The sequence below is a fragment of the Nelumbo nucifera genome, chromosome 3 (genome assembly GCF_055504915.1).
Source record: "Nelumbo nucifera cultivar China Antique chromosome 3, China Antique-T2T, whole genome shotgun sequence".
Lineage (NCBI taxonomy): Eukaryota > Viridiplantae > Streptophyta > Magnoliopsida > Proteales > Nelumbonaceae > Nelumbo > Nelumbo nucifera.
In genome coordinates, this window is record NC_142651.1 from 89149995 (window position 1) to 89176782 (window position 26788).

The window sequence follows — 26788 nt, forward strand, 5'->3', positions numbered from 1 at the left end:
CCGATAGCAAAGCTCAACACAATTCGGGTTCTATTGTCACTAGCAGCAAATTTTTCATGGGAACTTCATCAGCTGGATGTGAAGAATGCCTTCTTAAATGGTGACCTTCATGAAGAGGTATTTATGGAACCTCCACCAGGCTATGACTTTAGTAGAAAGGTGTGCAAACTGATGAAAGCATTATATGGGTTGAAGCAATCTCCCCGTGCATGGTTTGAGAGGCTCTGTGGGGCCATGAAGAAAGTGGGGTACACTCAGAGTGGTGCAGACCATACCTTGTTCATAAGGAGACAGGATAGCAAACTTACTGCACTCATTGTTTATGTGGATGATATGGTAATTACCGGGAATGACTTGGAAGAGATAAAAAGACTGAAGGAGTTTCTAGCTTCTGACTTTGAGATCAAAGACTTGGGTCATTTGAGATATTTTCTTGGGATTGAAGTTGCCAGGTCAGGAGAGGGAATCTACATATGTCAGCGGAAGTATGTTCTTGACCTCCTAGAGGAAACAGGCATGATGGGGTGCAGGCTAGCAGATACTCCAATGGAACAGAACCATGGCCTGCAGGAATCAGTAGGGGAGGACTACTGTGATAAAGCGAGATACCAAAAATTGGTAGGGAAGCTGATATACTTATCCCTCACTCGGCCAGATATTGCTTATGCTGTGCATGTTGTCAGTCAATTTATGCACTCTCCAAAGATTCCTCATATGAAAGCAGTTGAAAGGATTCTCAGGTACTTGAAGACTTGCCCAGGGAAGGGAATTCTCTTCAGGAAAAACAATAGAATTGAAATTGAAGCCTACACTGATGCAGATTGGGTTGGGTCTGTTGGAGACAGGAAGTCAACCTCGGGTTACTGTACATTTGTGGGAGGAAACCTGGTCACATGGCGCAGTAAGAAGTAGAATGTAGTGGCTAGATCAAGTGCAAAAGCAGAGTATCGAGTTATGGCCCACGGGGTTGCTGAACTCTTATGGCTCAGAACTCTTCTTAATGAACTTGGCATTAAGACTGAAGATCCTCTCAGGTTGTATTGTGACAATAAAGCTTCCATCAACATTGCCAACAATCCCGTGCAGCATGACAGGACAAAACATATTGAGATTGATCGGCACTTTGTTAGAGAAAGAATTGTCTCGGGTGAACTCTGTGTGCCTTATACTCCATCTGAGATGCAAATTGCGGATGTACTAACTAAAGGGCTGGCAGCAGCAAAGTTTAGGGACATGCTTGGCAAGCTAAACATGATTGATATCCATGCTTAGCTTGAGGGGGAGTGTTGGATTGAAGTCGTTGTATGTATGAGTATTCGGCTGATAAGAGTTCTTATTAGCCTATACTTTAAGTTGTCCTGTACTGGGCCTTTGTTAATGGGCCTAATCCTGTTTAATGTTTTAAGTTGTCTGGGTGTCCCATCACTAATCAGGGGCATTCTAGTAACTTCCTGTATCATTGTACTACACCATAATATAAATAATAGTGCTGTCGACTGAACAGTGCAGTTCGACATTCCAGCATCTCTTCTTCTTCTTCTCTTTTTTGCTACTTCGGCTATAGTAATTTAGCTTTCACTTATCAAACATCTATAGAGGTCTCAGATGCCACATTTTCTGCTCTCGCTCTGTACCACAAAGTATGTGGAAGTATATCAGAGGAGAAGATTCAACAACTTATGTCCTTGGCTATCTCTTCTTCTTTCTTAGTTGTTGGTCTATCTGGTAAGACTCCTCCCTTTTGTCTTCATCAAACCATCTTTGGATCATTGATTCAAATTCCTCGAATCACATGACATGGGCCTCCTTTGGTCGGTCTTTTAAACCCCACTCCTATAATAGACACATTGTTACTACTAATGGTGAGAAGTTAGATATTCTTGGTCGTGATGGTTTACATTTATCTACCGCTAAGTCCTCTTACTTTTACCTACCCAAGACCTTATTTGTACCTAAGTTGGCTACCAATTTGATTTCTATTGGACAGCTTGTGGAAGATGATAATATTATTTTGTTTTCTTCTAATGGTTGTGTAATACAAGACTGACAAACTGCAGTTGCAGGTCATCAGGAGTCCAGAAGAAGAAGATGATGGGAGACAAAAAGACGGGGAGTTGGAGAGTGCATAGAGGAGAAAGGGGAGATTTTAGAGAGGTGGTAGGGTAAAAGAGGAATTGTGGGATAGAAGATGAAAGGGCATTAGCTAAAAAGGGACACCTTGTAGGAGGCTTTAAAATGAGGGTAGTTCCTGAAGAGCCTATTTTCTCCTTTTTGAGATTGAACTCGAAGCAAAGTAGATGTGGCATCCACGTGGTTAGCACAGATTTGTTACTACCTATGGGCTATATCAAAGCAACTTTAAAGGAGCCATTGTTTATTAAAGGTAAGGTTTTAGGAGTCAATTATTGAAAAGATTTTAAGAATTGTGGGGCCCGTAGCAAGAGTAAAAGTGTGCTGGAAAATAAAGGATCCTTGGGAATTTGAAAGGGGGATTTTAAGAGAAGGGTAAAGAGGAAGACGTGGGCAGGTATTTTGTTTTAAGCATAAGAGTGGTGACCACCCTCTCAGACCGAGACTTAGGAGGGAAAGTATTAGGGGGTTCAACCAAAACAAAACAAAGAATAGAAATGGATTAGGCACCAAGTTTAAGCAGTTTAAGAGGAGAAAGAGAAAGAGATCTTCTCATAGGCTTCATTTTGGCAAGACAAGAATGAGTTTGGGTTGTCGCCAATTTTGACAGAGATGGAAGGAAAAAAGTGAGCTTGAAGGAGGTGAACCGAGTTAATGAGGATGAGTTTCGCCAACTTGAGTGTGATGGAGATAAGATTGCCCATGGGGAGGTCAGAGGTGAGTATTGGGAGTTTCGAGTTGCAGAAAATTCTTAATCTGACACTGGGTAAGCCTATTTGTTTTGGTACTTTTGAAATTCCTGATGCTCCACTTCAAGAGGGCGGCTGGTTTTGTCTAATAAGAAAGCTATTAGGTGTGAGGGTGATAAGGGAGGAAAGAAGGATGGATTAAAGGAAGGAAAAGAGGATGGTGTAAGGGAGGAAGAAAGCACTCGGAAGGGGAGGAGAGAAGGAGAGGATCTTGAAGAAGGCAAAATTAAGAGCTAGAACAAAGAAGTCATGTTGAGGATGCGAGCACAGAAAAAGAAAGTGGTTCTTCAGAAGATCTAAAAGAGGATTTAAGTTTTGAAGTTCCAGTGGGAAGATGTTGGTTGATTTAGGCTGAAGAAGGACTTTTGATTTCAAGGTTAGGGACAATGTTGCTCCAAAGGTTTTGAGGATAAGAAAAGATGAAAGCAGGTTTCACCTTGGTCATGTCTCTAAAGTTTCCTCTCATCTAGAAGATGGGCTGGTCGGTGCTGGTCCCACCAACAAATTTAAGAAAGTGTATAAGAAGAGAGATCCAAAAGGTAAAGTCTCGAAGACGAAGATTTCTGAGCTTCGGGGAGTTAAAGGCCAAGATCAAGGAGTAGAGCTGCATAGAACGTCAGCTTCTAAGGAAGGTTTGGAACCGAGGTCAGAGTTGGTGGATAAGGTGGAAAATGGGAATTGAGATAGTGGGAAAAATTCACATGCGTCTTCTTCAACCATTATAGGTGAGAAGGGGACAAGTGGGGATTAATTGTCTAGTCGACTAGGAAGTTCAGGTGGGTAAGAGTTTAGGTCTGTTTTTTTGGGGCAGAGAGGAGTTTACTAGAAGGGCTTTCGAAGTTTTTGAAAAAGAGAAGAGGGTAGAAAGCTCAAGGAAGATTGCTTCTAGTGAAGGAGGAGAGGTATGGAATAAGGAAGGCAGAGAAGATGATTTACTTGAAGAAGACAATTAATTTGCTTTGTTTCGGGACTGTTCACAGCACCCTCTTGATTTTTGAGCTCTTGTTTTAGCCTCTTTTGTATGTTGGACAGGTGTTATCTTAACACCTGGAAGTTGCCTGTACTTGGATTGCTTTTGTTTTTTTTTAGTTCTAATAAAATTTTCTTTTTACTCTTCAAAAAAATTAATAAAGGTTGCATTACTTGTTGCCTATATAAGTGCCATGTTTACCTTTTCCTTCTCATTTTGAGTATGTAATAGTTTGATTTCAATTAATACATAGTGATGTTTGGTCGTTTCCAGTTGTCTCTAGATTGGGGTAAAAGTATTTTGTGACTTTTATTGATGATATCACCTGTTTTACTTGGATTTATTTTGTTTGCAAGAAATCCAAGGTGTTCTCTACCTTTAAAACCCTAGTCTATTCTCTCTTAATTGGATTGGATTAACTCAGCTAGTATGTCTTGAATCACTAGTGATTGCACCCCTCTCCAATTGTATTTATATTTAGCCTAGAATGGACTTCAAGAGTCAAATCCTTTCCTAATAAAATTCCCCAATCCTAATAGGACACTAGAGAAAAAGGAAGTTCCCAACTTCAACCCACTTTCCTATTATCAAGGTATTCAAACTAATTAGAAACTTTCCTTGCCAAACTAGCCAAAGATTTAAACTAGTTAGCATTAACGGTGTTAGAGTACACAAAACAGGAGTATTTTGGTCATTTGGCTTTATCTATTTGAGAGTGAAAGGTCTGTTTTATTTAAGTTTAAGTTATGTGTCCCATCACTTATGAGGGACAATATGGTCTTTCTTGTAGCTATGTTATTGGAGATAAATACAAGTGGGTCGACTAGATAGAGGACTGATTTTCCTCTACTGGGCGAACCCTTCTTCTTCTTCTTCTTCTCCTTCTTCTCTACTGTAACCTAGGACCAAATAAGGTTTTCACATGGTATCAGAGCGAATGTAACAAGTTCAGATCTGTTCATCTTGCTCTTTTATTCTGGTTTACCCAGTTTTTTTATCGCCCTCCTCTCTAGGGTTTTGCATATTTCTCAAGAACCACTGGGAGATTAAGGGAAAGGTTGAAAAGGAATGGTCATTTTTCTCTGTAGGAGGCCTTCACGCCTCCGGTTTGTGGTGCAGTGGCTGTTTGTGGTGATTGGTAGGAAGCTCTCTATTCGATGGTATGAAGAGAGCAGGTTCGGGTGAACAGTGTTTAGCTGAGTACAAGTTGGTTCTGCAGAGTGCAGTGTAAGTGTTTGGTTTAATGGCTGAGTGATTTCAGCCCTTGTATTTGGTGTGTGAATGGTTCTGCAGTGTGCAGTATAGGTGTTTGATTTAATGACTGAGTGATTTCAGCTCTTGTATTTGGTGTGTGAGTGGTTCTGCAGTGTGCAGTACAGGTGTTTGATTTAATGACTGAGTGATTTCTGCTTTTGTATTTGATGTGTAATATGTATTTGGAGTGATGTTGTACTCACATCTTGTTTTCTCATCAATCGGATGCCCATGTCCATCCTTGGAATTCAATCCCCCTTTTCGGTGTTGTTTCCCACCTTGTCTCCGTTTCCTCTCACCTCGAGAGTCTTTGGATGTGTTTATTTTGTTCAAAACTTGGGGCCTGATTTAGACAAGTTAGATGCACGAACTACTAAGTGTATCTTCCCTGGCTACTCAAGGACTCAGAAAGGGTATAAGTGATATAACCCTAACTTCCATAAGTCATTTGTGTGCTCCGATGTCACCTTCTTTGAATCAGTTCCTTTTTTCTTGGATACTGTGGTTTCTTCTCCTTCCCCCGTAGTTCCTCTTCCCATCCCTATTGTGGATCCCCTTCCCGTGGTTCTCATTCCAGTTGCAGATTCATCTCCCGTGCCAATTACTACTAAGAGGCCACCAATCAAACAAGTGTATACTCACAGAAGAGCACCGACCCCTCCTCCAATTCAGCTCTCGTTGACAGATCCGGTCATTGCTTCTTCTCCCTTGGACCTTGATCTTCCTATTACCCTGCGGAAAGGTAAACGCACTTGTACTTGTCATCCTATTTCGCACTATGTTTCAGCTGCTCACCTTTCTAATTCTCATCGCAACTTTATATCATTGTTGTCATCTGTTTCCACTCCCAAGACTGTTCAGGAAGCCCTTACCTCCCTAGGGTGGTGGCAAGCCATGGAAGAGGAACTCTCTGCTCTATAACACAATCACATGTGGGAACTCACTGCTCTTCCTCCTGGTAAACATGTTGTTGGGTGTAAGTGGGTCTACACAGTGAAGTATCTTCCAGATGGCAGTGTGAACCGATTAAAGGCTAGGTTAGTGGCCAAGGGCTATTCTCAGCTGTATGTTGTGGACTATATGGAGACATTTTCTCTTGTGGCTAAAATTGGTTCAGTTCGGGTGTTGATTTCATTAGCTGCTATGTATGATTGGCCTCTTGTGCAACTTGACATTAAAAATGCTTTCCTACATGGTGATCTCATTGAGGAAGTGTATATGGAGCAACCACCTAGGTTTGTTGCTCAGGGGGAGGATGGTAAGGTTTGTAGACTCAAAAAGGCAATTTATGGACTGAAACAATCTCCACACGCATGGTTTGGCAGGTTCAGTGTAGTAGTGAAAGACTTTGGGATGAAACAGTGTCAGGTAGACCATTCTGTGTTTAGCCATGACTCAAAAGATGGGAAAATCTTGTTAGTGGTGTATGTGGATGATATTATCATAACTGGGAGTGATGGTAATGGGATTGACAGGTTGAAGAAATTCCTACAGGACTACTTCAATACGAAAGATTTGGGTAAGCTGAAGTATTTCCTGGGAATAGAAGTTGCAAGGTCAAGGCATGGAATTAACTTATGTCAAAGAAAATATGTTCTTGACCTACTTGAAGAAACAGGACTATTAGGTGCTAAACCAGGAGAGACTCCTATGAAACTTAATGTCAAGTTGAGTGTTGATGCAAGTGAAGAGTTTGATGATCCTGGAAGATACAGGAGGTTGGTGGGAAAGTTGGATTATCTGACTATTGCCTGACCAAATATATCATTTGTTGTGAGTATGGTGAGTCAGTTTATGCAACATCCTTGGATTCCTCATTGGGAGGCAGTTCTAAGGATTGTTAGGTATCAGAAGGGTGCTCCAGGTCGTGGTTTGCTATACCAAAGTGGAGGGACTCTTGAAATAGTAGGGTATACAAATGCTGATTGGGCTGGTTCTATATCAGACAGGAGATCAACTACAGGGTATTGTACCTTCCTTGGTGGCAATCTTGTAACTTGGAAGAGCAAGAAACAAATAGTGGTGTTAAGGGGTAGTGTATAAGCTGAGTACAGAGCTATGGCTCATACCACATGTGAACTAGTATGGTTGAAGAACTTGCTACAAGAGATGGGGTTCTCGGTTGACAAACCCATGAGACTATACTGTGATAACCAAGTTGCTGTTCACATCTCTTCCAACCCAGTCTTCCTTGAGAGAACCAAGCATATTGAGGTCGATTGTCACTTTGTGAGAGAGAAAGTGATAAGTGGAGTGATAACCACATCTCATGTGAGCTCAGGAAATCAGTGGGTAGATCTCTTTACAAAGGGATTGTCTCTGGGCAAAGTAAATTATATTTGTGACAAGCTAGGACTATATGACATATTCTCCAGCTTGAGGGGGAGTGTTAGAGTACACAAAATAGGGGTATTTTGGTCATTTGGGTTTATCTATTTGAAAGTGAAAGGTCTGTTTTATTTAAGTTTATGTGTCCTGTTAGTGGTGTTAGTGAAGGGGTATTTCAGTCTTTGTACTTGTTGAGAATGCTGATGTGTACTGTTATGTTAGTTCGAGTGCCTCTTACTTAAAGAAGGGCACTCAAGTCTTTTCCAATAAGTTAATAATATAATAACAGGTCTGGCCGAATCAAGGGATTAACTTTTTTCCCTAATTCGAACCAGCCTTTCTCTCTTTTCTCTCTTCTCTCTTTTCTTCTTTCCTCTCCTACTTCTTGCTGTCTACTTTACTCTACAGTCAACGAACAAGACAGAATTCTATGGCAGGTCAAACTTGAACATGGTATCAGAGCTAGGTTCACCAAATCAGACTTGCTAGAATTCTGCCTTCTGCGCATTCGAATTAGGGTTTCACTTGGGGTTCTCAGTTGTGAGTTGGAGACTGGGAAAAGGGCTGAAAAGGAGTGATCGCCCTCTTCCCTAGGAGGTCTCTATGCCTCTGATTGTGTCATTGGTGATTGGTTGCTGTGGTTTCTAAGCCCTAGTTAGGGCTGGTACCTGTGGTGCAGTGGTGTCTCAGCCCTTCGTGTGGTTGGCCTTCAGGCGATGAGGTAAAGTTTTTTTTTTATATATATATATTTTTTTTGTTATGGAATACATGAGAGGTGTAGTACAGTTCGCATGATGGGTTTTCAGATTGCAGTATGCTAGGGTTTATGCTAGGGTTTATTCTGGTTTGTGTGCGATTCGAATGGCAATAGTGTCTACTTAATGGTGAAGCTTCCTATAGTTGTGGATTAATGTTGGTGGTGTTACAAGTGTGGTTTTCAGCTTTTGATATCGCTGAAATCAGTGTGTAGACCTTGGTGAGTAGGGGTTGTGATGTTGTAGTTTTCAGCATTTAATACTGCTGAAATCAGTGTACAGATTTCGGTGAGTAGGGTTTGTGGTGTTGCAGTTCTCAGCTGTTGAAATCAGTGTGCAGATTTCGGTGAAGTGTCTGTGTGTAGTGTGCAGTGTGTAGTGCTCCTAATTCAGTGCTCAGAATTAAGGGAGTTTGGCAATGGCAGATAACAGTGATAGTAAACCTAGTGTCATGATATCTACTGACTACCTGAATGTCCAAATGACCTCCATTAAACTGAATGGAGAGAATTATGTCCCTTGGGCCAAGTCTGTAGAGGTTTTTCTGAAGGCGAAGAAGAAAGTGAAGCATATAAGAGAGGAGAAACCCCCCGCTAATTCTCAGGAGTATGAAGACTGGGAACAGGAAGATGCATAGATCATTACATGGTTGTGGAACAGTATGGAACCCAAAATCAGTGTGAACTTCATGTTTCTTGACACAGCCAAAGAGGTGTGGGATCATGCTAAGAAACTGTATTCAGGTCAGGATAATACCACTAGGGTATATCAACTGTATCAAGAATACTTCAATCTGCAACAGGGAAATCAGAGCCTTGAGGAGTACTATGCCAATGTGAGGAATATCCGTAATGAGTTAAATGTCTATCATCCTCTCACTTCAGATGTCAAAGTTCAACAGCAACAGCGAGAGCAGCTTGATGTGGCACGGTTTCTGGTGGGGCTGAAGTCTGAGTATGAACCAATACGAGCCCAGATACTAGGGGGATCTGCTCTTCCATCTTTAGAGGAGGTGTTTGCTCGTCTTCGGAGGGCTTCCATTGGATCTATGGACTCTAATGTCTCCGATAAATCAGCATTTGCAGTGTCAAGAGGCCGAGGTGGCAGAAGTGGGACTCGAGGAACCCAGCCTGGCAGGAGTGGTAGTGGTGGATTTACACATATCCGTGGTGGTGGTCGTACTGGAGGCAGAGATTCAGGGGGAGCTCGTGGTAGAGGACGTGGCTCGGGTCCACGGAAGTGTACTCACTGTGGTTTGGATGGACATACCATTAACTACTGCTATGACTTACATGGTCCTCCCTCGACGTGGGCCAACCATGCCATGACTAGTGACACCAGTTTCAGCTCTACACAGGAGAAACGGTCAGCTGACCCGATGCCTTCTACTCCCTCAGATGGTCCAGGCAAGGAGATGGTGAGTGTTCCTCGTGATGAGTATGAGAGGTTTGTTCAATCCAAGTCGTAGCAGAACACAGCTTCCTTTGCACACTCAGGTATGGCTTGTTTGGCATCCACACCCAACCCCTGGATTATTGACTCTGGAGCCTCCGATCACATGACGGGAACTCCAGGTGTGTTTTCATCTCTCACTCATTGCTCAACATCACAATCTGTTACCCTTGCTAATGGCTCCACGTCATCTATCTGTGGTGTTGGTAATGTTGACCTAGACCCTGTATCCCTATCCTCTGTTTTATATGTACCTAAGCTTCCATTTAATCTTATGTCTGTTAGTAAGCTGACCAAGTCCCTTAAGTGCTCCATCACTTTTTACCCTTCTATGTGTGTTTTTTAGGATCTCAAGACGGGGATGAAGATTGGTGGAGGGCATGAAGCCGGTGGACTGTATTATCTTGATGGTGGTGGACGAACGTCAACGGCTCTTCAGTCATCCATTTCTCCTCTCCAGTGGCACTATAGATTTGGTCATCCTTCGCTGAAAGTGTTGCAGTCCTTAGTCCCTTCATTGAGTCAACTTTCTGTTTTAGATTGTGAGTCTTGTCAATTTGGGAAACACCATCGTGTTCCCTTTCGTTCTAGGGTCGATAACCGTGTGTCGAGTCTTTTTTCTTTAATTCATTCAGATGTTTGGGGTCCTTATAAAGTGATGTCATATAATGGATACCGATATTTTGTTATTTTTGTTGATGACTATTCAAGAATGACGTGGCTCTATTTAATGAAAGAAAGAAGTGAATTATTTTCCATCTTCCAAAAATTTTATGCTGAGATCCGCAATCAATTTGGTGTTCACATCAAAATTTTCCGTTCTGATAATGGTCGTGAATACTTGTCTTCATCTTTTCGAGAATACTTGGACCAACATGGCATTATACACCAAACTTCATGTACCTATACTCCGCAACAAAATGGGGTTGTTGAGAGAAAGAACCGCCATCTTGTAGAAACGGCACGCTCCCTCATGCACCACATGAATGTTCCCAAAACCTTTTGGAGCGATGCAATGCTCACCTCTTGTTTCTTAATTAATCGGATGCCCACGTCTATCCTTGATGGTCGTTCTCCTTTTAGTGTCTTATTCCCCAACATGTCTCCGTTTCCGCTTTCTCCTCGGGTATTTGGGTGTGTCTGCTTCGTTCATAATCTGAGTCCCAGGACTGACAAGTTAGATGCACGTTCCGTGAAGTGTATCTTCCTTGGTTATTCCCGAACTCAGAAAGGGTACAAGTGTTATCATCCTAGTTCTCGTCGTTCCTTGGTATGTGCTGATGTTACATTCTTCGAGTCTACTCCGTTCTTCGTGGGGTCCGGTGCTGCTGCTTCCCCCACATCACCACCTCCTCTTCCTCTTCCTGTGGCTGATCCACCTCCTCTGGTTCCAGTCATGCCTACGTCCTTGCCTCCGGTGCCACCATTGGTTGACCATCCACCCATCCGTCACGTGTATACACATCGCCCACGTGTACCGGCTGCAGCTCCTCCAGCTTCATCACCGTCGACAGATCCAGCTCCAGCTCTGACACCAGCCTCCCACCTAGATCTTCCTATTGCCTTACGGAAAGGTAAGCGTACTTGCACCCTTCACCCTATTTCCAATTTTGTTTCACTTACCCACCTCTCCGCTTCCCATCGCCAGTTCATATCTTTGTTATCCTCCGTGGTTGTTCCTAAGGATGTCCAGGAAGCCCTTACCTCTCCAGAGTGGTGCCGTGCTATGGAAGAAGAGCTCTCTGCTTTGCATCATAATCACACTTGGGATCTCACCGCTCTTCCTCCTAGGAAGCAGGCTGTCGGTTGTAAGTGGGTGTATAGTGTTAAGTACTTTTCAGATGGTCGTGTTGAGCGCCTGAAGGCGCGGCTGGTTGCCAAAGGGTACTCCCAAACCTATGGCATTGACTACACGGAGACGTTCTCCCCGGTTGCTAAGATAGGGTCAGTTCGTGTCGTCATCTCTCTTGCAGCTATGTCTGATTGGCCTCTCCATCAGCTCGATATCAAAAATGCCTTTTTGCATGGTGATTTGCTCGAGGAGGTCTACATGGAGCAACCACCCGGGTTTGTTGCTCAGGGGGAGGATGGTAAGGTATGCAGACTTAAGAAGGCTATTTATGGACTTAAACAGTCCCCTCGAGCATGGTTTGGTAGGTTCAGTGAGGTGGTCAAGAAGTTTGGTATGAAACAGTGCCAAGTTGATCACTCTGTCTTCAGTCTTGACTCTTCGGCAGGTAAAATAATATTGGTGGTGTATGTGGATGATATCGTTGTGACTGGGAATGATAAAATGGGCATTGATAGATTGAAGGCATTCCTACAGGAACACTTTCAGACAAAGGACCTTGGCAAGTTGAAATACTTTTTGGGCATAGAGGTAGCAAGATCTAAGCATGGCATTAATTTGTGCCGGAGGAAATATGTACTTGATTTACTGGAAGAAACAGGATTGTTGGGTACTAAACCGACTGAGACACCTATGGAAACAAATACGAGGCTGAGCAGTGATATAGGTGAAGTGTTTGAAGAGCCTGGCAGATACCGACGACTTGTAGGCAAACTAAACTATCTAACCATTACTCGGCCAGATATTTCATTTGCGGTTAGTGTGGTGAGTCAGTTCATGCAGAAACCTTTGGTCCCACATTGGAATGCAGTGCTAAGGATTGTGAGGTATCTGAAAGGAGCTCCTGGTCGTGGTTTGCTGTACAGAAGTGGTGGAAAACTGGTAGTAGAAGGATACACCGATGCTGATTGGGCAGGTTCTATGTCTGATAGACGATCTACCATAGGCTATTGCACCTTTCTGGGGGTAACCTGGTAACATGGAAAAGTAAGAAGCAAACAGTTGTGGCAAGAAGCAGTGCAGAAGCAGAATATAGGGCCATGGCACATACTGCTTGTGAACTAGTGTGGCTGAGGAACCTTCTACAGGAGATAGGATATGACATCAGTACTCCAATGAAGCTCTATTGTGACAATCAGGCAGCGGTTCATATCTCTTCCAATCTAGTGTTTCATGAAAGAACCAAGCACATCGAAGTTGACTATCATTTTGTGAGAGAGAAGGTGCTGAATGGGGTGATAGAAACTGCATATGTTAGTACGGGAAACCAGTGGGCAGACTTGTTTACAAAAGGCTTGAGTCGGGGGAGAGTGGACTACATATGTAACAAGCTGGGATTATATGATATATACTCACCAGCTTGAGGGGGAGTGTTAGTGGTGTTAGTGAAGGGGTATTTCAGTCTTTGTACTTGTTGAGAATGCTGATGTGTACTGTTATGTTAGTTCGAGTGCCTCTTACTTAAAGAAGGGCACTCAAGTCTTTTCCAATAAGTTAATAATATAATAACAGGTCTGGCCGAATCAAGGGATTAACTTTTTTCCCTAATTCGAACCAGCCTTTCTCTCTTTTCTCTCTTCTCTCTTTTCTTCTTTCCTCTCCTACTTCTTGCTGTCTACTTTACTCTACAGTCAACGAACAAGACAGAATTCTATGGCAGGTCAAACTTGAACATGTCCCATCACTTATGAGGGACAATATGGTCTTTTTTGTAACTATGTTATTGGAGATAAATAGAAGTGGGTCGACTAGAGAGAAGACTGATTTTCCTCTTCTGGCTGAACCCTTTTTCTCCTCTTCCTCTTCTTCTTCTTCTTCTCCTTCTTCTCTACTGTAACCTAGGACTAAATAAGGTTTTCACAAATGGGAAACCTCCCTTAGTATGCGTATTAGACTTTCTATTCTGAATTCTGAATCAATTAGAATATTCCAAGTGAGTCAATATATTTGACTATTATGATTAGGAGACAAAATGCATGCAGCCAATTTTGACATTCCCATTATTTAAGATATCTCTTTTCTGTAGAGACAATGAAATCTAGCTGTAGGGCTACTTTTTGTACTTTTACTTTTCTTTGCTGTATATCTATTCTTTGTATTATCTCTCTCCTGTACAATAAGGGCAGATTTGTCCTTTTACAACTTAAGATAAATATATCTTTTAGGGTGTTGACTGACACAAGGTGTCACACCCACCATTCGCCTGTTATCTCTCTGTTTTTCTCTCTTTCTCTGCCTTTTGAACTGACTCTAACATGGTATTAGAGCAGGTCACGACATGAACTTCACTCAATGCCTCAGCTACTACTGATTCAAGAACTCCATAACAGTATTTGGAAGTTCTTGAGTATCTTCTTTTCCTCTCTTCTTGGATCGGCTACAAATCTGAACTCTACAAATTTGTTCCCTGGACTGTTGTGCCACTAGGTTCAATCTTTTTTTTATATCTCCCTATAGAGACATTAGATCAGCCTGAAATTTTAGATCTAATGTCGCCCAGAGCAGATCTATTGGACCTCTTTGGTTTGGTTTGGATCGGTTTCGTCTTTGAGGGGTTTTGATCCACTTTTCAATTCATCAGAACTCTACAATTGCTTTTTTTGGACATCAGCCGAAAGGTATTCTTCTTTTCTTCTCTGGTTCGAAGTTTTTTTGGTTTCTGGAAGTGTGTGTTGTTGCCCTTTGTCATTCGATGGCATCAGAAAGGATGGATGTTCTTCCTATTAAGTTCAACGGTACGAACTATGCACTATGGAAGTTCAATTTTTTGTTCCATGTCGAAGCTAAGGGTCTTTGGGGGTACCTAGATGGATCTGTGTCTAAACCTAATGACTCTGACATCAAGGGGCTTAACCAGTGGAAGATCAACAATGCAAAAATTGCATCATGTATTCTAGGCTTAGTCAAAACTGATATTGCTATCCCTATGAGAGGGTACAGGACAACCTATGAGATGTTTCAATACCTTGAGAAAGTTTATCAGTAGTCAAATACCTCTAGACAATATTAGATAGAGGTTGACATTTTTTCTTACTATCAGGGAGATAGAAAGGTCCAGGAGTACTATGTTGGGTTCATTAACCTTTGGACAGAATATGAGTTAGTTCACATGGGAGATGATCCTTACTGTTGTGTTAAATACATGAAGGAACACTTCGACAGGAGAAAAGGAAACTACAAGGCCTATCAGACTACTATAGATGGTTCAAATGCCTCCTCCTCTATCACTTCTGTAGTTGGACAAAATGACACCTCCAACGGTATGTCTGAAGAAAGGATTCAACAGCTCATGTCCTTGGTCATCTCCTCAGCGGTTTCTGCTATCGGTCTGTTTGGTAAGTCACCGACCTATTGCCCTTCATCGAACCACCTCTGGTATATAGACTCAGAAGCCTCTAACCACATGACGAGGGCTACTCTTGGTCAGTATCCCAAACCCCATCTTCCCAATAGACATATTATTATTGAAAATGGTGAGAAACTTGACATAATTGGTTGTGATGATTTGTACTTATCTACCTCTAAATCATCTCCGTTTCATTTATCCAAAACTCTATTTGTACCTAAACTCACCACCAATTTGATTTCCATTATCTCATTTACTTCTAATGGTTGCTTGATACAGGACCGACAAACTGGGGAGGTGAAGGGGAAGGGGTGTAGACTGAGAAGACACTTTGCCTTGGAGTTTGAGAAAAATAAGACTGATTCTTCTTCTACTTCTTGTTTGCTTTCTACTATTTCTAGTTCTTGATCTTTTAATTGTAATAATGATTGGCATTTGAGGCATAGATGCCTTGACCATCATTTTTCTAAGAATCTTGATCAGTTATTTGCTTCTTATGTAAGAGTCATATTTTACCCTTTCCTTCTTATTCTGAGCATGCAACCATTCCCTTTCATTTAATACATAGTGAAGTCTGGTCATGTCTAGTTGTTTCACGGTTAGGATATAAGTATTTTGTAACCTTCATTGATGACTGCACTCGTTTTTCTTGGGCTTATTTTCTTCAAAAGAAATCTGAAGTGTACACTATTTTTAAACACTTTCACTCTTATGTAATTACCCAATTTTATGCTCAAATTTTTGTGCTAAGATCGGATTCAAGGGGAGAGTATATTGATGGGGATTTTCAGAACTACCTGAAATAACATGGAATTCAACCCCAAAATCTTGTCCGGGCACCCCACAACAAAATAGGGTAGCAGAAAGGAAGAATGGGCACATCTTGAGTGTAGTCAGAACCCTTTTATAGGATTCCCATGTACCCTTTTAGTTTTGGGTGGACGTGGCCAGCATTGCTGTGTATCTCATAAATCGTCCTCCGTCATCTATTTTGAATAACTCCTCTCCTTTTCAATCTATTTTTCACAAACCTCCAGACCTATCCATGCTCAGGGTTTTTGGTTGTGCTTGTTTTGTCCACCTTCCACCCCAACGCACAGAGTTAACTATACAAGCAGCTTTATGTCCCTTCTTGGGATACAGTTTTGAACATAAGGGGTTCCTTTGCTATGATCCCTTGGTTCGTCACCTTCAAATCTCTCATAATGTAATTTTTCTTAAAAGTGTGTCCTTTTTTGATCATATTGTGAAATTCTCAACTCCTTATATTTCCTTGTTGCACAGTTTTGATTCTACAAGCACCTCAGATATTCCATTGTCACCTCCGCAATAGCTTTAAACATACTTCAGGAGGCAACGGCCTTCTTCAATCTCCATCCCCCCTGCTCTGCCTCTAGTTTTGATTCTACACCCACTTTATGTCGTTCCACTAGAATCTGTCGACCACCTAACCGCTATGGTTATTCACCAGACCATAACTCCTTTTCTGTTGTTTTGTTTACCACAAACATTCCCAGATCTTACCAGTAGGCCGTAGCAGAACCACACTGGAAAGATGCCGTGGATTTTGAGATTCGAGCCCTTCTTGAGAATGACACCTAGGACCTGGTTCAAGCTCCACCAAAAGCCTTTCTCATAGGAAGTCGATGGGTCTATTTTGTGAAACTGAAATCTGATGGGAGCCTAGAAAGATATAAAGCAAGACTTGTTGCACATGGATACAAACAGGAATACAGGATAGACTATGAGGAAACCTTTGCTCCTGTAGCTAAAATGACTATTGTACGTCTTCTGATGACCATATTTGTAGCCAAACAGTGGAAAACCCATCAGATGGATGTCAAGAATGCTTTTCTTCATGGGGAGTTAAAAGAAACAGTCTATATGAAGCCCCCACCAGGATACTGTATAGATCCGCAACTTGTTTGTCGTCTGAAGAAGTCACTCTATGGCCCAAAGCAAGCCCCTAGGGCATGGTTTGAAAAATTCAGATCCGTCATCACCGATTTTGGCTTTACCCAGAGTCCTTCCAATTATTCCTTATTCATCTTAAGGAGGAAGCAGGGAGTAACAATATTACTCCTCTATGTTGATGATATACTCATTATAGGAGATGATGCAGAAGGAATTTCTAAGCTACAACAATTACTCAGTGAATCCTTCAAGATGGACTTGGGGCCTTTGACATATTTGTGTATCGGTTGTGAACATTTATGTCGATATTGAAACAACCATGCAGTCTCATACATAATACTAATATAAATAAAGAGGTAATTAGCATAACACACCCTTGACACAAGAAATGAATGACTTTTATTCATAATAAAGTCAACATACACCACACCAATTAAAGTTGAGGGCATACACTGTCCAACAAACATAATTGAATATTGGCCTGATATTCATCTTTAATTTTGACATTAATACTTCTCAAATCAAGAGTTGTTCTATTGAGTTCATCAAGATGGTCCTTAAGCACTATTGTTTCATGTACAACCGGTTAGTGAGGGATTTTGTCATATTCATTGACCCTAGTTGAACCACAACCCAACAAGCAAAACCTCATTGGCTAAGCACAATTAAATTACACTAAGGGGCCGTTCTTTTTTTAGATTTTGAGAGGGGGGAAAGTTGGTCAATGGGATTTTGGTTCCCATTGACTAAGAATCCCATGTTCGTTTTTTTAGATTTATGTGGGGACCAAGGAAAGTTCATTTTCCTGGGTATCGCTTACCCAGGTAAGTGATACCCATCTCCTAGGTGGGTAAATAACTTTCCCACCTAGGGGGAAAGTTGCTAACACTTGAATGGGACAAAAATGCCCCTTTTAATAATGGAATTTTATGGATAAAATGGTCATTGCCTTATTTACATGAGAAATAAAAGAACATGGGTAAATGCACTTACCCGGATAAGTGTTTCCTAGGAAAAACTTACCCAAGTAACTGCATTTACCTGGGTAAGTAACTTACAGAAAAGTGAACAAGGCCTAAGTGCTCATTCCGAAAAGTCTTCCTTGTCATTTTCAAATATATCTACGGGTAAAGCTTCTTTCCCCTTCAATGCCTTGAGTAATCCTTGCTAAATCAACATAGCACACATTCTTAATGCATCATAGATTGAAATTGTTTCTTCTATCAAACTTCTTTATTTTGTATTTCACAAAAGATGAAATTCTTGCAGCCATTCAAGAACCCCAATCTCAAAACCTTAAGCTCTAGTACTAGTTTTTTATGGTAGAATAAACACAAGACCGAAATTGATTGGCAAAGAATATAGAAGAACAAAAGAAAGTACAAATAGAGAAACTCAAGAAAGCATACATAGATTTGTGTGGTTTGGCATATAGCCTATTTTCACAGGCAAAGGAGTTGAAATCCACTATTAAAACGACAATAGAGAAATACAAAGTTGTACCAACACTCACTCTCACTCTAAACCAAGTACACCAGAGGAAACACTCAACTTTCTCGTAGTCTTCTTGTGCAAGGCAAAAATACATAAAAGATAAAAGCCCCAAAAACATTACATAGCATATTTAGATCAGAATCAAATTCATATGCTGAAAAATGGGGAGACTCGGTTAATGCAGAAGTTCAAGCTGTATTTAAAGGGGCAGAGATTGCAAAGGATCTGGGTGTGGGACACTTTCAAATCGAGGACGACTCTAAACTGGTTATTCGATGGCTGAAAGTCAGAAACTGTAACTTGGTCCTATAGGGGGGCTATAAGAAGGTTCAAATGTTCAAATGCTTAACTGTAATGTAACAGTCAGAGTTCAATGGGAACGAAGATCAACAATTGGGATGGCAGATTTTCTAGTAGGAAGCATTTCTTTTGGGCTCAATTATAAGATGTTTGATGTAGTTTAGAGGCAGCATCTCACGCCTTATTTTGGGAAGCTTGCTTTATGCAACCTTTTACTTGTGATTTTTAATAAATAAAACTCTATTACTTACCATAAAAAAGGGTCGGGTTCATACCATTGTAGGGGCTCTGCCCCCATACCCCCTCCACTTCCACCACAAACTGCTATGAAATTTTGCCTTCGGGTTGTTCTCCACAAATGAGGCTCAGGACATGGAGTGGGCTGCATCAAGGACTCAAGGCACAACACAACAATCTCAATAAAATAATATATATTTCATGAATTATACATTTTTCATATAATTTTCTACTTATTCGTTAATGCTATCTATAATTTTAGTAGTGCATATGAAATCAACAATAGATTCTTTGTCTTATAAAATGTGCAGGAATTTGGTGGGAAATAACTTTACCTTTGGTGAATCAAATATTAGGTGAGTTAATGTATCTCCTCACTATATCCTATGTTTTAACCTTATGACACCTTTAAGTCTGCATTATCCCATTGATTTTTTTCAAAGTAATAAATATATTACTTAATCAAAGATTATCTATTTTTTTCTCATTCAACATCTATATATAAGTTTGTGATTATCTTACTCTTATAAGAGTGTTTCCACTGTTTTTATAGTAATTTTAAAGGGCTAGAATGTCTCCAGCGAAACTTTCCATGCAATAGGGGTACACCACGTTGTAAGTAACAACTTTTCATATTATATGTGTTATTTAACTTTCAGATGATACCACTCTCCTTTAATATTTAAAAGAAACAAGTGAAATAAATTCTAGCAATCTTGAGAAGTTAAATGCATCAATCCTATGTTGTAATTGATTTTAGATTAACCAATGCATTCATATGAACTTATTCATTTTATATTTGAGTCATCCTTGCAATCAAATATAACATAGGTAAATCTATGGTGCCAGAATGACATGATATCAAAAGTGCTTTGACCAATCAAATCCCCCGTGAATTTTGATGAATGTCACTTGATCAGTTACCACTTTTATGGTACTGGTTGATTGGCTATAAATTTTTCTAGTAAAGATCTAAAATGTCAATGCTGATGAAAATGTTAGTTTTCTAAATATAAGAAACATGTCAGAAACATTGTAAAAATTATAGACATGGTGGAAACATTGTAAAATGTGCAAAATATAGAATGATATTTTATGAAATGATAAAAGAAGCATAGACACACATTTTCAAATTATTATCTTGACCGGTAGGAAGCTATGAACCAAGATATGGAGGCCTTCATAAAGAACCAAGGAGATAGGTGTACACTATTAAGCACAAAGGTAATGATTCAATTGAGAAGTATAAAGCTCATCTTGTGACCAGCTTAGATGAATTTTATGTGTGTGATTATGTCACTTGCTGCCTACTTTTCATGACCTTTATATCAAATGGATGTGAACAATGCCATTTGTAATGGGGATCTACAAGAAGTGTATATGCACATACCTCATGGATTAAGTTTCCCTAACAATGAAAGGAAAGTTTGCCATTTAAAGAAATCTTTGTATGGGCTCAAGTAGTTTCTTAGAGCTTGGTTTGACAGATTTAGAAATGTTATTTTGAAGATTGGATTAACCCAATCTTAGGCTGATCACACCTTGTTCATAAGGAAGTTTGATGGTCGGTTGATTATGTTGATAGTATACGTTGATGACATTGTTGTGACTAGGGATGACATCTCAGGTATCTCTCAGTTAAAGCCCTTTCTTGCTTTTGAATTTGATATTAAGGACTTTTGTAATCCTAAGTAATTTCTTGGAATTGAAGTTGCAAGATCCAAGAAGAGAATCTTCCTCTCTCAAAGAAAGTACGTTCTTGACTTGCTACATGAAGTTGGGAAATTGGGACGCAAGCTTGTAGAAATTCCAATTGATCTAACCACAAGTTAAAGGGGTCTTTCAGATAGTGGTTGGTCACTTTCTCTATCTCTATTTGACTAGACTTGATATATCGTGAGCAGTCAGGGTGGTCAGCCAATATATACATAAGCCGAAAACCTCTCACATGCAAGTTGTTAATAGAATCCTAGCCTATTTGAAGGAATGTCCTAGTAAAGATATGTTGTACTCCAACCATGGGCATCTAAAGATTGAGGCCTATACAGATGCAAATTAGGGAGGGTCGATTGAAGATTTACATCCGATTACTATGCCTTAGTTGGAGGCAATGTGGTTTCATGGAGAAGCAAGAAATAATCAGTTGTTGCTCAGTCTAGTGCTGAGGCAAAATACAAAACAATGGCCTATGGAGTGTTATAACTACCTTGGTTGAAGACCTTACTGACCAAGATGGGCATCCAAGTTAATACTCCAACGAGACTATTCTGACAATCAAGCATCCATAAATATTGCCCACAATCTTGTGCAACATGACTGTACAAAACATATCGAAGTGGATAGATATTTTATTAAAGAAAGGATAGCTAGTGGAAAGATTTGCCTACCATTTGTATGGTCAGAAGACCAACTTGTTGATTGTCTCACTAAAGGCCTTCATCATCCAAAGTTTTCCAAGATAAACTGTATAAGAATGATTGACATATATGCTCAACTTGAAGGGGAGTGTTGAGATTGTTTGTGGCAAGGGTCCTTTTGTCATTTCATGCTCCTTTGTATTTGGGTGTCCATATGAGGACATACTTGTAATTTCTCCCAAAAATATAAATCACAAGTTTGAGCAAGTGAGCAGCAACTCTCTCTTCTCCCTTTGTAACTTCTTTCTCTTTTTCCTTCTTCTCTTCTCTTCATCTTCTTGTTTTCTTTCTCAACAAAACACTAGATATTACAAGTCCATAGAATTGAGCAACTAACCTGTACCATGCACAAACAATCCCTCTTTGAACTGCTAACTAATGGGAATCTAGAAAACCACCAACAACTCCACAAAACTGCAACTTGAGGCATGTAAGCCTCCTTTTCTAGTGGGTTATCAGTCCTTTTTGATCCTTTCTCCTTCCTTTAATGCAAAGTAAAAGATATTTGCAGATAGAAGGGCTAAATGGCATCCTTGACAAACCAAGTCGATCAATTGGGCTCTGATACCATGTGATCAAACCTGAAACAAATGAAATAACAGCATAAAACTGTCTTAGACCTAGAGTAGAAGTAGAGAAGAAGAGAATAAAGTAGAAGAAGAAAACTAGGGCTGGGGAGCAGAAGAGTCAAACTAATTGATCTCAACTGCTGACTAAGTTTTATTTTATTATATAAAAAGAATGAAATTACAACTGTGCCCCTACTTAAGTAAACAAAGAAATAACAATCATAAAAAGGGAAAAAGACTGAAAGGACCCTGTCAACATAATAACAGAAGTTTAACACCCCCAAAAGATGGTAGATTCCCTACACCCTTAAGTATCTTAAATGGCACATGATATAAGACTGTATCACAGTGACCATAGCCTTGACCAGAACCTCACACCCTGTGTGTGAGGACATCGTCCACTTCCAACCTGTCAATCTTGCATGAGTTCACTCCACAACTGCTGTAGAAGTTTCATTTCTTCCAATGCTATTTGGAAGGCATAAGTATTTGGATCTTCTGCTAGCTTCAATGATGCCAAGAATTTTAGACCATGCATTTGAGGCATTGGGGAGTATGGCATCAGAAAGACAATCTCAGATTTTGTGAAGTTTATGCATTGGCCCAACATGTTAGAATCCTGAGGACTCCTTAACTGCAAACAATTTGAGATCGCATCCTTTAGAAATGGCAAGCTGTAGTGAAGATGCGCCGAATGGCCCATAGCCCACAGTTATGCTTTATATTTTGAGTTCTGTTCTGTTGGTTAATGGACCTTTTTCTTATAGACCTGTTTCATATTAGCTTTCTTTTGTCTTGCTTTTAATCAGTCAGCCGCCCCACTGAGGGCTCACTTGTAATTTACTGTTATTTAGTGATTATGCTAATTAATTAAAAGATCAGGGAAGGGAGAGAGTATGAACAATTCATCTCTTTCATCCCTTTCTCTTCCATCGTTTCTTCCTTCTCTTCTCTCTTGTTGTCTTCTCAGTTTCTTCCTCCTTTTATCAGTTTCGTTTTATTTTTGGGACTGTTTTTTCTTCTTGGTATCAGAGCAGGCTCCACTTTTCTTTTTTTTCTCTTTCTTTTAATCACATACACAGTGTGGATGGAGAACTGAATCATTGACTGATTGAAGAAGATATTCAGCCTAGTTGGCAGTCGTTTCTAGAAGAAAAGAAGATATTTTGTTTACTTTTCAAAACAGCCTTTTGAAATTTTGCCTGAAACACTAGACAACTGGAGATTTCTGACTGTGGGACCCACAAGAGGTTTCACCTAAGTGCTCAGTGGTTGAAGAGGTTCTTTGTAGTTCTCTTGAAGATCGATCCAAACAGAGATTGTTTCTGTGAAGCCTACAAGGAAAGGCTGCCAGTTCTCAATTTCCCCTGGGTACCGGGTAAGGTGCAGTTCTACTATTGGGGATATGTGAAGGTTGGTACTTGTTGTTTTCTCTTTCTGTCTCCCTTATTTATCAACTGAAGTTTGTTTTGGGATTTTTTGAGGATGTATACTTCTGGAATTGAAAATAATCTTGGCTCAGAGTCTGGACAGGTTTTAGGAGTACCCGTAGACTCATTATTGGTTGTGACCACAGTCAAACTTGATGGGACTATCTAGCATGGTCACAATCAGTAAAGATACATGTTTGTAGTAGAGGCAAGTGGGGATATATTTCCAGTAACAAGAAAGCACCAAAGGAAGATGACTCATCCTATGAAAAATGGTTGCAAGAAAATTACACTGTTATTGGGTAGTTAGTGAATTTTATGCAACCCCAAATTAGTCATCACTATCTATAGATGAATTCTACTAAGGAGATATGGGACAGTGTTGCTGAAACCTATTCACAAAAATTGAATATGGCCAAAGCATATAAGTTAAGAAGTGATGTCAACAATTTGAGGCAAGGGGAGAGACCTTTAGCAGTCTATTTCTCAATGCTGAAATCCTTGTGGCAAGAAATAGATCTCATGGAAACTGTTGTTTGGGAAAGTACAAAGGACACATAAACATATAAGAGATTGGTTGAAAGGAATAGAGTCTTCGAATTCTTGACAGAATATCCTAGCTAAAGACAATGTATCTTTGTCTCAGGCTTATGCCATAGTGAGCAATGAGGAGAGTAGGAGGCAGGTTCTGGTTCAAAGGAAAATTCTAGTTGACCATTTTGCTAATATGGGGATGAAACCTAAGGTGGTTGCAGGGAAGAAGGAGGTTATATGTAAATATTGCAAGAATCTGAGACATAGTAAGGATACATGTTGGAAGCTGCATCCAGACCTTCTTCCACCTCGTTTTTAAAAGAAAGCCAAAAATGGGAAGACTAGGAATGCTAATGCAGCTATAGTTCCAGATAATGACATGAGTGCAATTGATGAGAAGGTCACTAGTGAGTAATTAGATGTGGTGAAGACTGAGTACGAGAAATATGGGAGGATGATTAGCCATCTTCAGAGTGCAGCCGCTTCCTCCAATTCTTCTGCATTTGCTCAATTAGGTATACGAGTTACTGTCAACCATGTAGTCATCTCAGGTAAACATAGAATCCCTTGGATTATAAATTCTAGAGCTTCTGCATGGCTCTCTTGCTCCTATCTCTGGCAAGGGAGTCATCAAGGCTACCGAGTCCCTTTTACGTACTTCTGTCCTTCATGTCCCTAAGTGGCACACTAATTTGATGTCAGTGAGCAGCCTAACCAAATCCTTAAATTGCAGTATAACATTTGTTCCTTCTTATTGTGTTTTTCAGGACTTGAAGTCTCAAAAAGTGCTAGATACTCCTGGACAAAGCCAAGGACAGCTTGAGAGAGTTGCTTTTAGGTCTTCTTCTTTAGAGTCATTTAGCTGTATTATGTTATGTCATTTACATTTGGGTCATTTATCCTTTTTTTCTTTAAGTAATTTATTTTCAGAATTGTTCAAAGGAATAAACATGTCCAGTCTTCATTAAGTCATGTGAGTTATCAAAACATTGTAGAAATACTTATTCGTTGAGTAATAAAAGATCCACTTTTCCTTTTCATATTGTGCACTCTGATGTGCGGGGGCCGTACCACTTACCTTCTATGGGTGGTTATCAATATTTTATCTTGTTCATTGACGATTTTTCTCAATATACTTGGTTATTTTTTATGAGATCTCATAATGTGGTTCCCAAACTTGTGAAACAATTCCATGAATTTGTTCTTACCTAGTTTGATACAAGAATCAAGATATTTTGGTCCGACAATGCAAAAGAATATTTTGATAAAAACCTCACTTCGTATCTCACTGACTTTGTGGTTATCCACTACGGCTCATGTTTGTACTCCAAAACAAAATAGAATAGCCAAGAGGAAGAATCATCATGTAGTTGAAGTTGCAAGGAGTGTTTTGTTTGCTTCACATGTTCCTACAAGTTTTGGGAAATGTTGTTCTCACAACAACATACCTAACCAATCATATGCCATCCAGAGTCTTAGGTTTTAAGTATCCTTTTAATCTTCTTTATCCGAATAAGGAGATCTTTTCTTTTCCCCTTCGAGTCTTTGGTTGTATCTGTTATGTACGCATATCTAGTACCCAGAGACATAAGTTTGAACCAAAGGCACATAAGTGCATTTTTCTTGGTTATGCCTTCACACAAAAGGGTTATTTCTGCTTTGATCCTAGTAGTTGCACTTGTTTTGTCTCAATGTATGTCACTTTTGCTGAGTCTACTCCCTTCTATGGTTCATCTCCGGGGGAGCATCGTTCATAGGGGGAGTATTCTTCACAGTTGTTTTCACTCCCCCTTCTGGTTCCTGTTGAGTCTTCTTCACTTGAGTCTTCTTCTATTGAGTCCAAATGGGAACACTCATCCCCTAGTCCCTCCACTATTCCTATTCCTCCACCATTGCCTCCTCATCCTCCTACTATTCACAGGTGGTACCAATGACAAAGGGCTAGGAGTAGGCAAATTGTTTCTCCTACATCACATGAGCCTCCTACACTTCTAGTTGCTGCAGAAACAATAGGTATCGAGGTCACACCATTGCAGCCTCCCTTCCTAGAGCTTGATGTCCCTATTTCAATAAGAAAAGATAAACGGAAATACACCACACATTGTATTTCTAAACATCTTTCTTATGGCCTTATTTCTCCTTCATATTATTCCTTTCTTTCCTCTGTTTCTTCTCACCCCGTACCCAGGTCTGTATCAAAAGCACTTGCTACTCCAGAATGGATGTATGCTATGAGAACTGAGATAAAGGAACTTCATAAGAATGATACATGGGAAGTGGTTGATTTGCTTGAAGGGAAGGAACCAATGAGTTGTAAGTGGGTGTATACCATCAAATATCATGCAAATGGTTCCATTGAGAGGTATGAAGCCTGATTGGTTGTAAAAGGTTATACACAAATGTAAGGGATCGACTACTTGGAGACTTTTGCCCCTATAGCGAAGATGACCTCTGTAAGAGTTTTATTATCCTTGGTAGCTCATTCAGATTCGCTCCTCTATCAACTAGATGTGAAAAATGCCTTCTTGAATGGAAAGTTACATGAGGAGGCTTATATGTCTCTCCCACTAGGGATGTATGGCCCAGATATGCAAGGTAAGATGTGTAAGCTGAAGAAGTCTCTCTATGGGCTCACACAGTCACCTAGAGCCTAGTTTGAGAAGTTCAAGGTTGCTCTTATTACCTTTGGTTACACACAAACACAATCTGATCATACCCTCTTTATGAAGAGGATAGGTTCGTTAGTGGTATACCTTATATTCTTTGTGGATGACATTGTGGTGACTAGCACAGATGTGATAGGGATTGATAACCTTAAAGCCTTCCTCAATGCAGAGTTTGAGATAAAAGATCTGAGGGAATTGAGGTATTTCTTGAGTATCGAAATGGCTCGATCTAAAGATGGCATTTTCATATCCCAATGCAAGTATGTGCTAGACTTGCTCACTTAAACAAGTAAATTGGGAGCAAAATCGGTGGCTAACCCCATTGATACAAGTCACAAGCTTTCTACCTCCAATGGAGGATTGTTGAAGGATAGGAGAGTGTTTCAGAGGTTGC

At 40.3% G+C, this 26788-nt stretch overlaps 1 protein-coding gene across 7 annotated transcripts in view; it reads left to right on the forward strand.

Annotated features, from left to right (window-relative positions):
* LOC104587679 (putative LRR receptor-like serine/threonine-protein kinase At1g56140) overlaps positions 1-26788 on the forward strand; it is a 138654-nt gene that overhangs the window by 70791 nt on the left and 41075 nt on the right. For all 7 annotated transcript variants that reach the window (XR_016084426.1, XR_016084427.1, XM_010245378.3 and 4 more), the window contains 2 exons: positions 19090-19134; positions 19332-19393. Coding sequence is in view for 5 of the 7 variants with exons in the window: in XM_010245378.3 (XP_010243680.1) it covers positions 19090-19134; positions 19332-19393 (107 nt within the window). In the remaining 2 variants the exon portion in view is untranslated. The remainder of the gene's footprint in view (positions 1-19089; positions 19135-19331; positions 19394-26788) is intronic.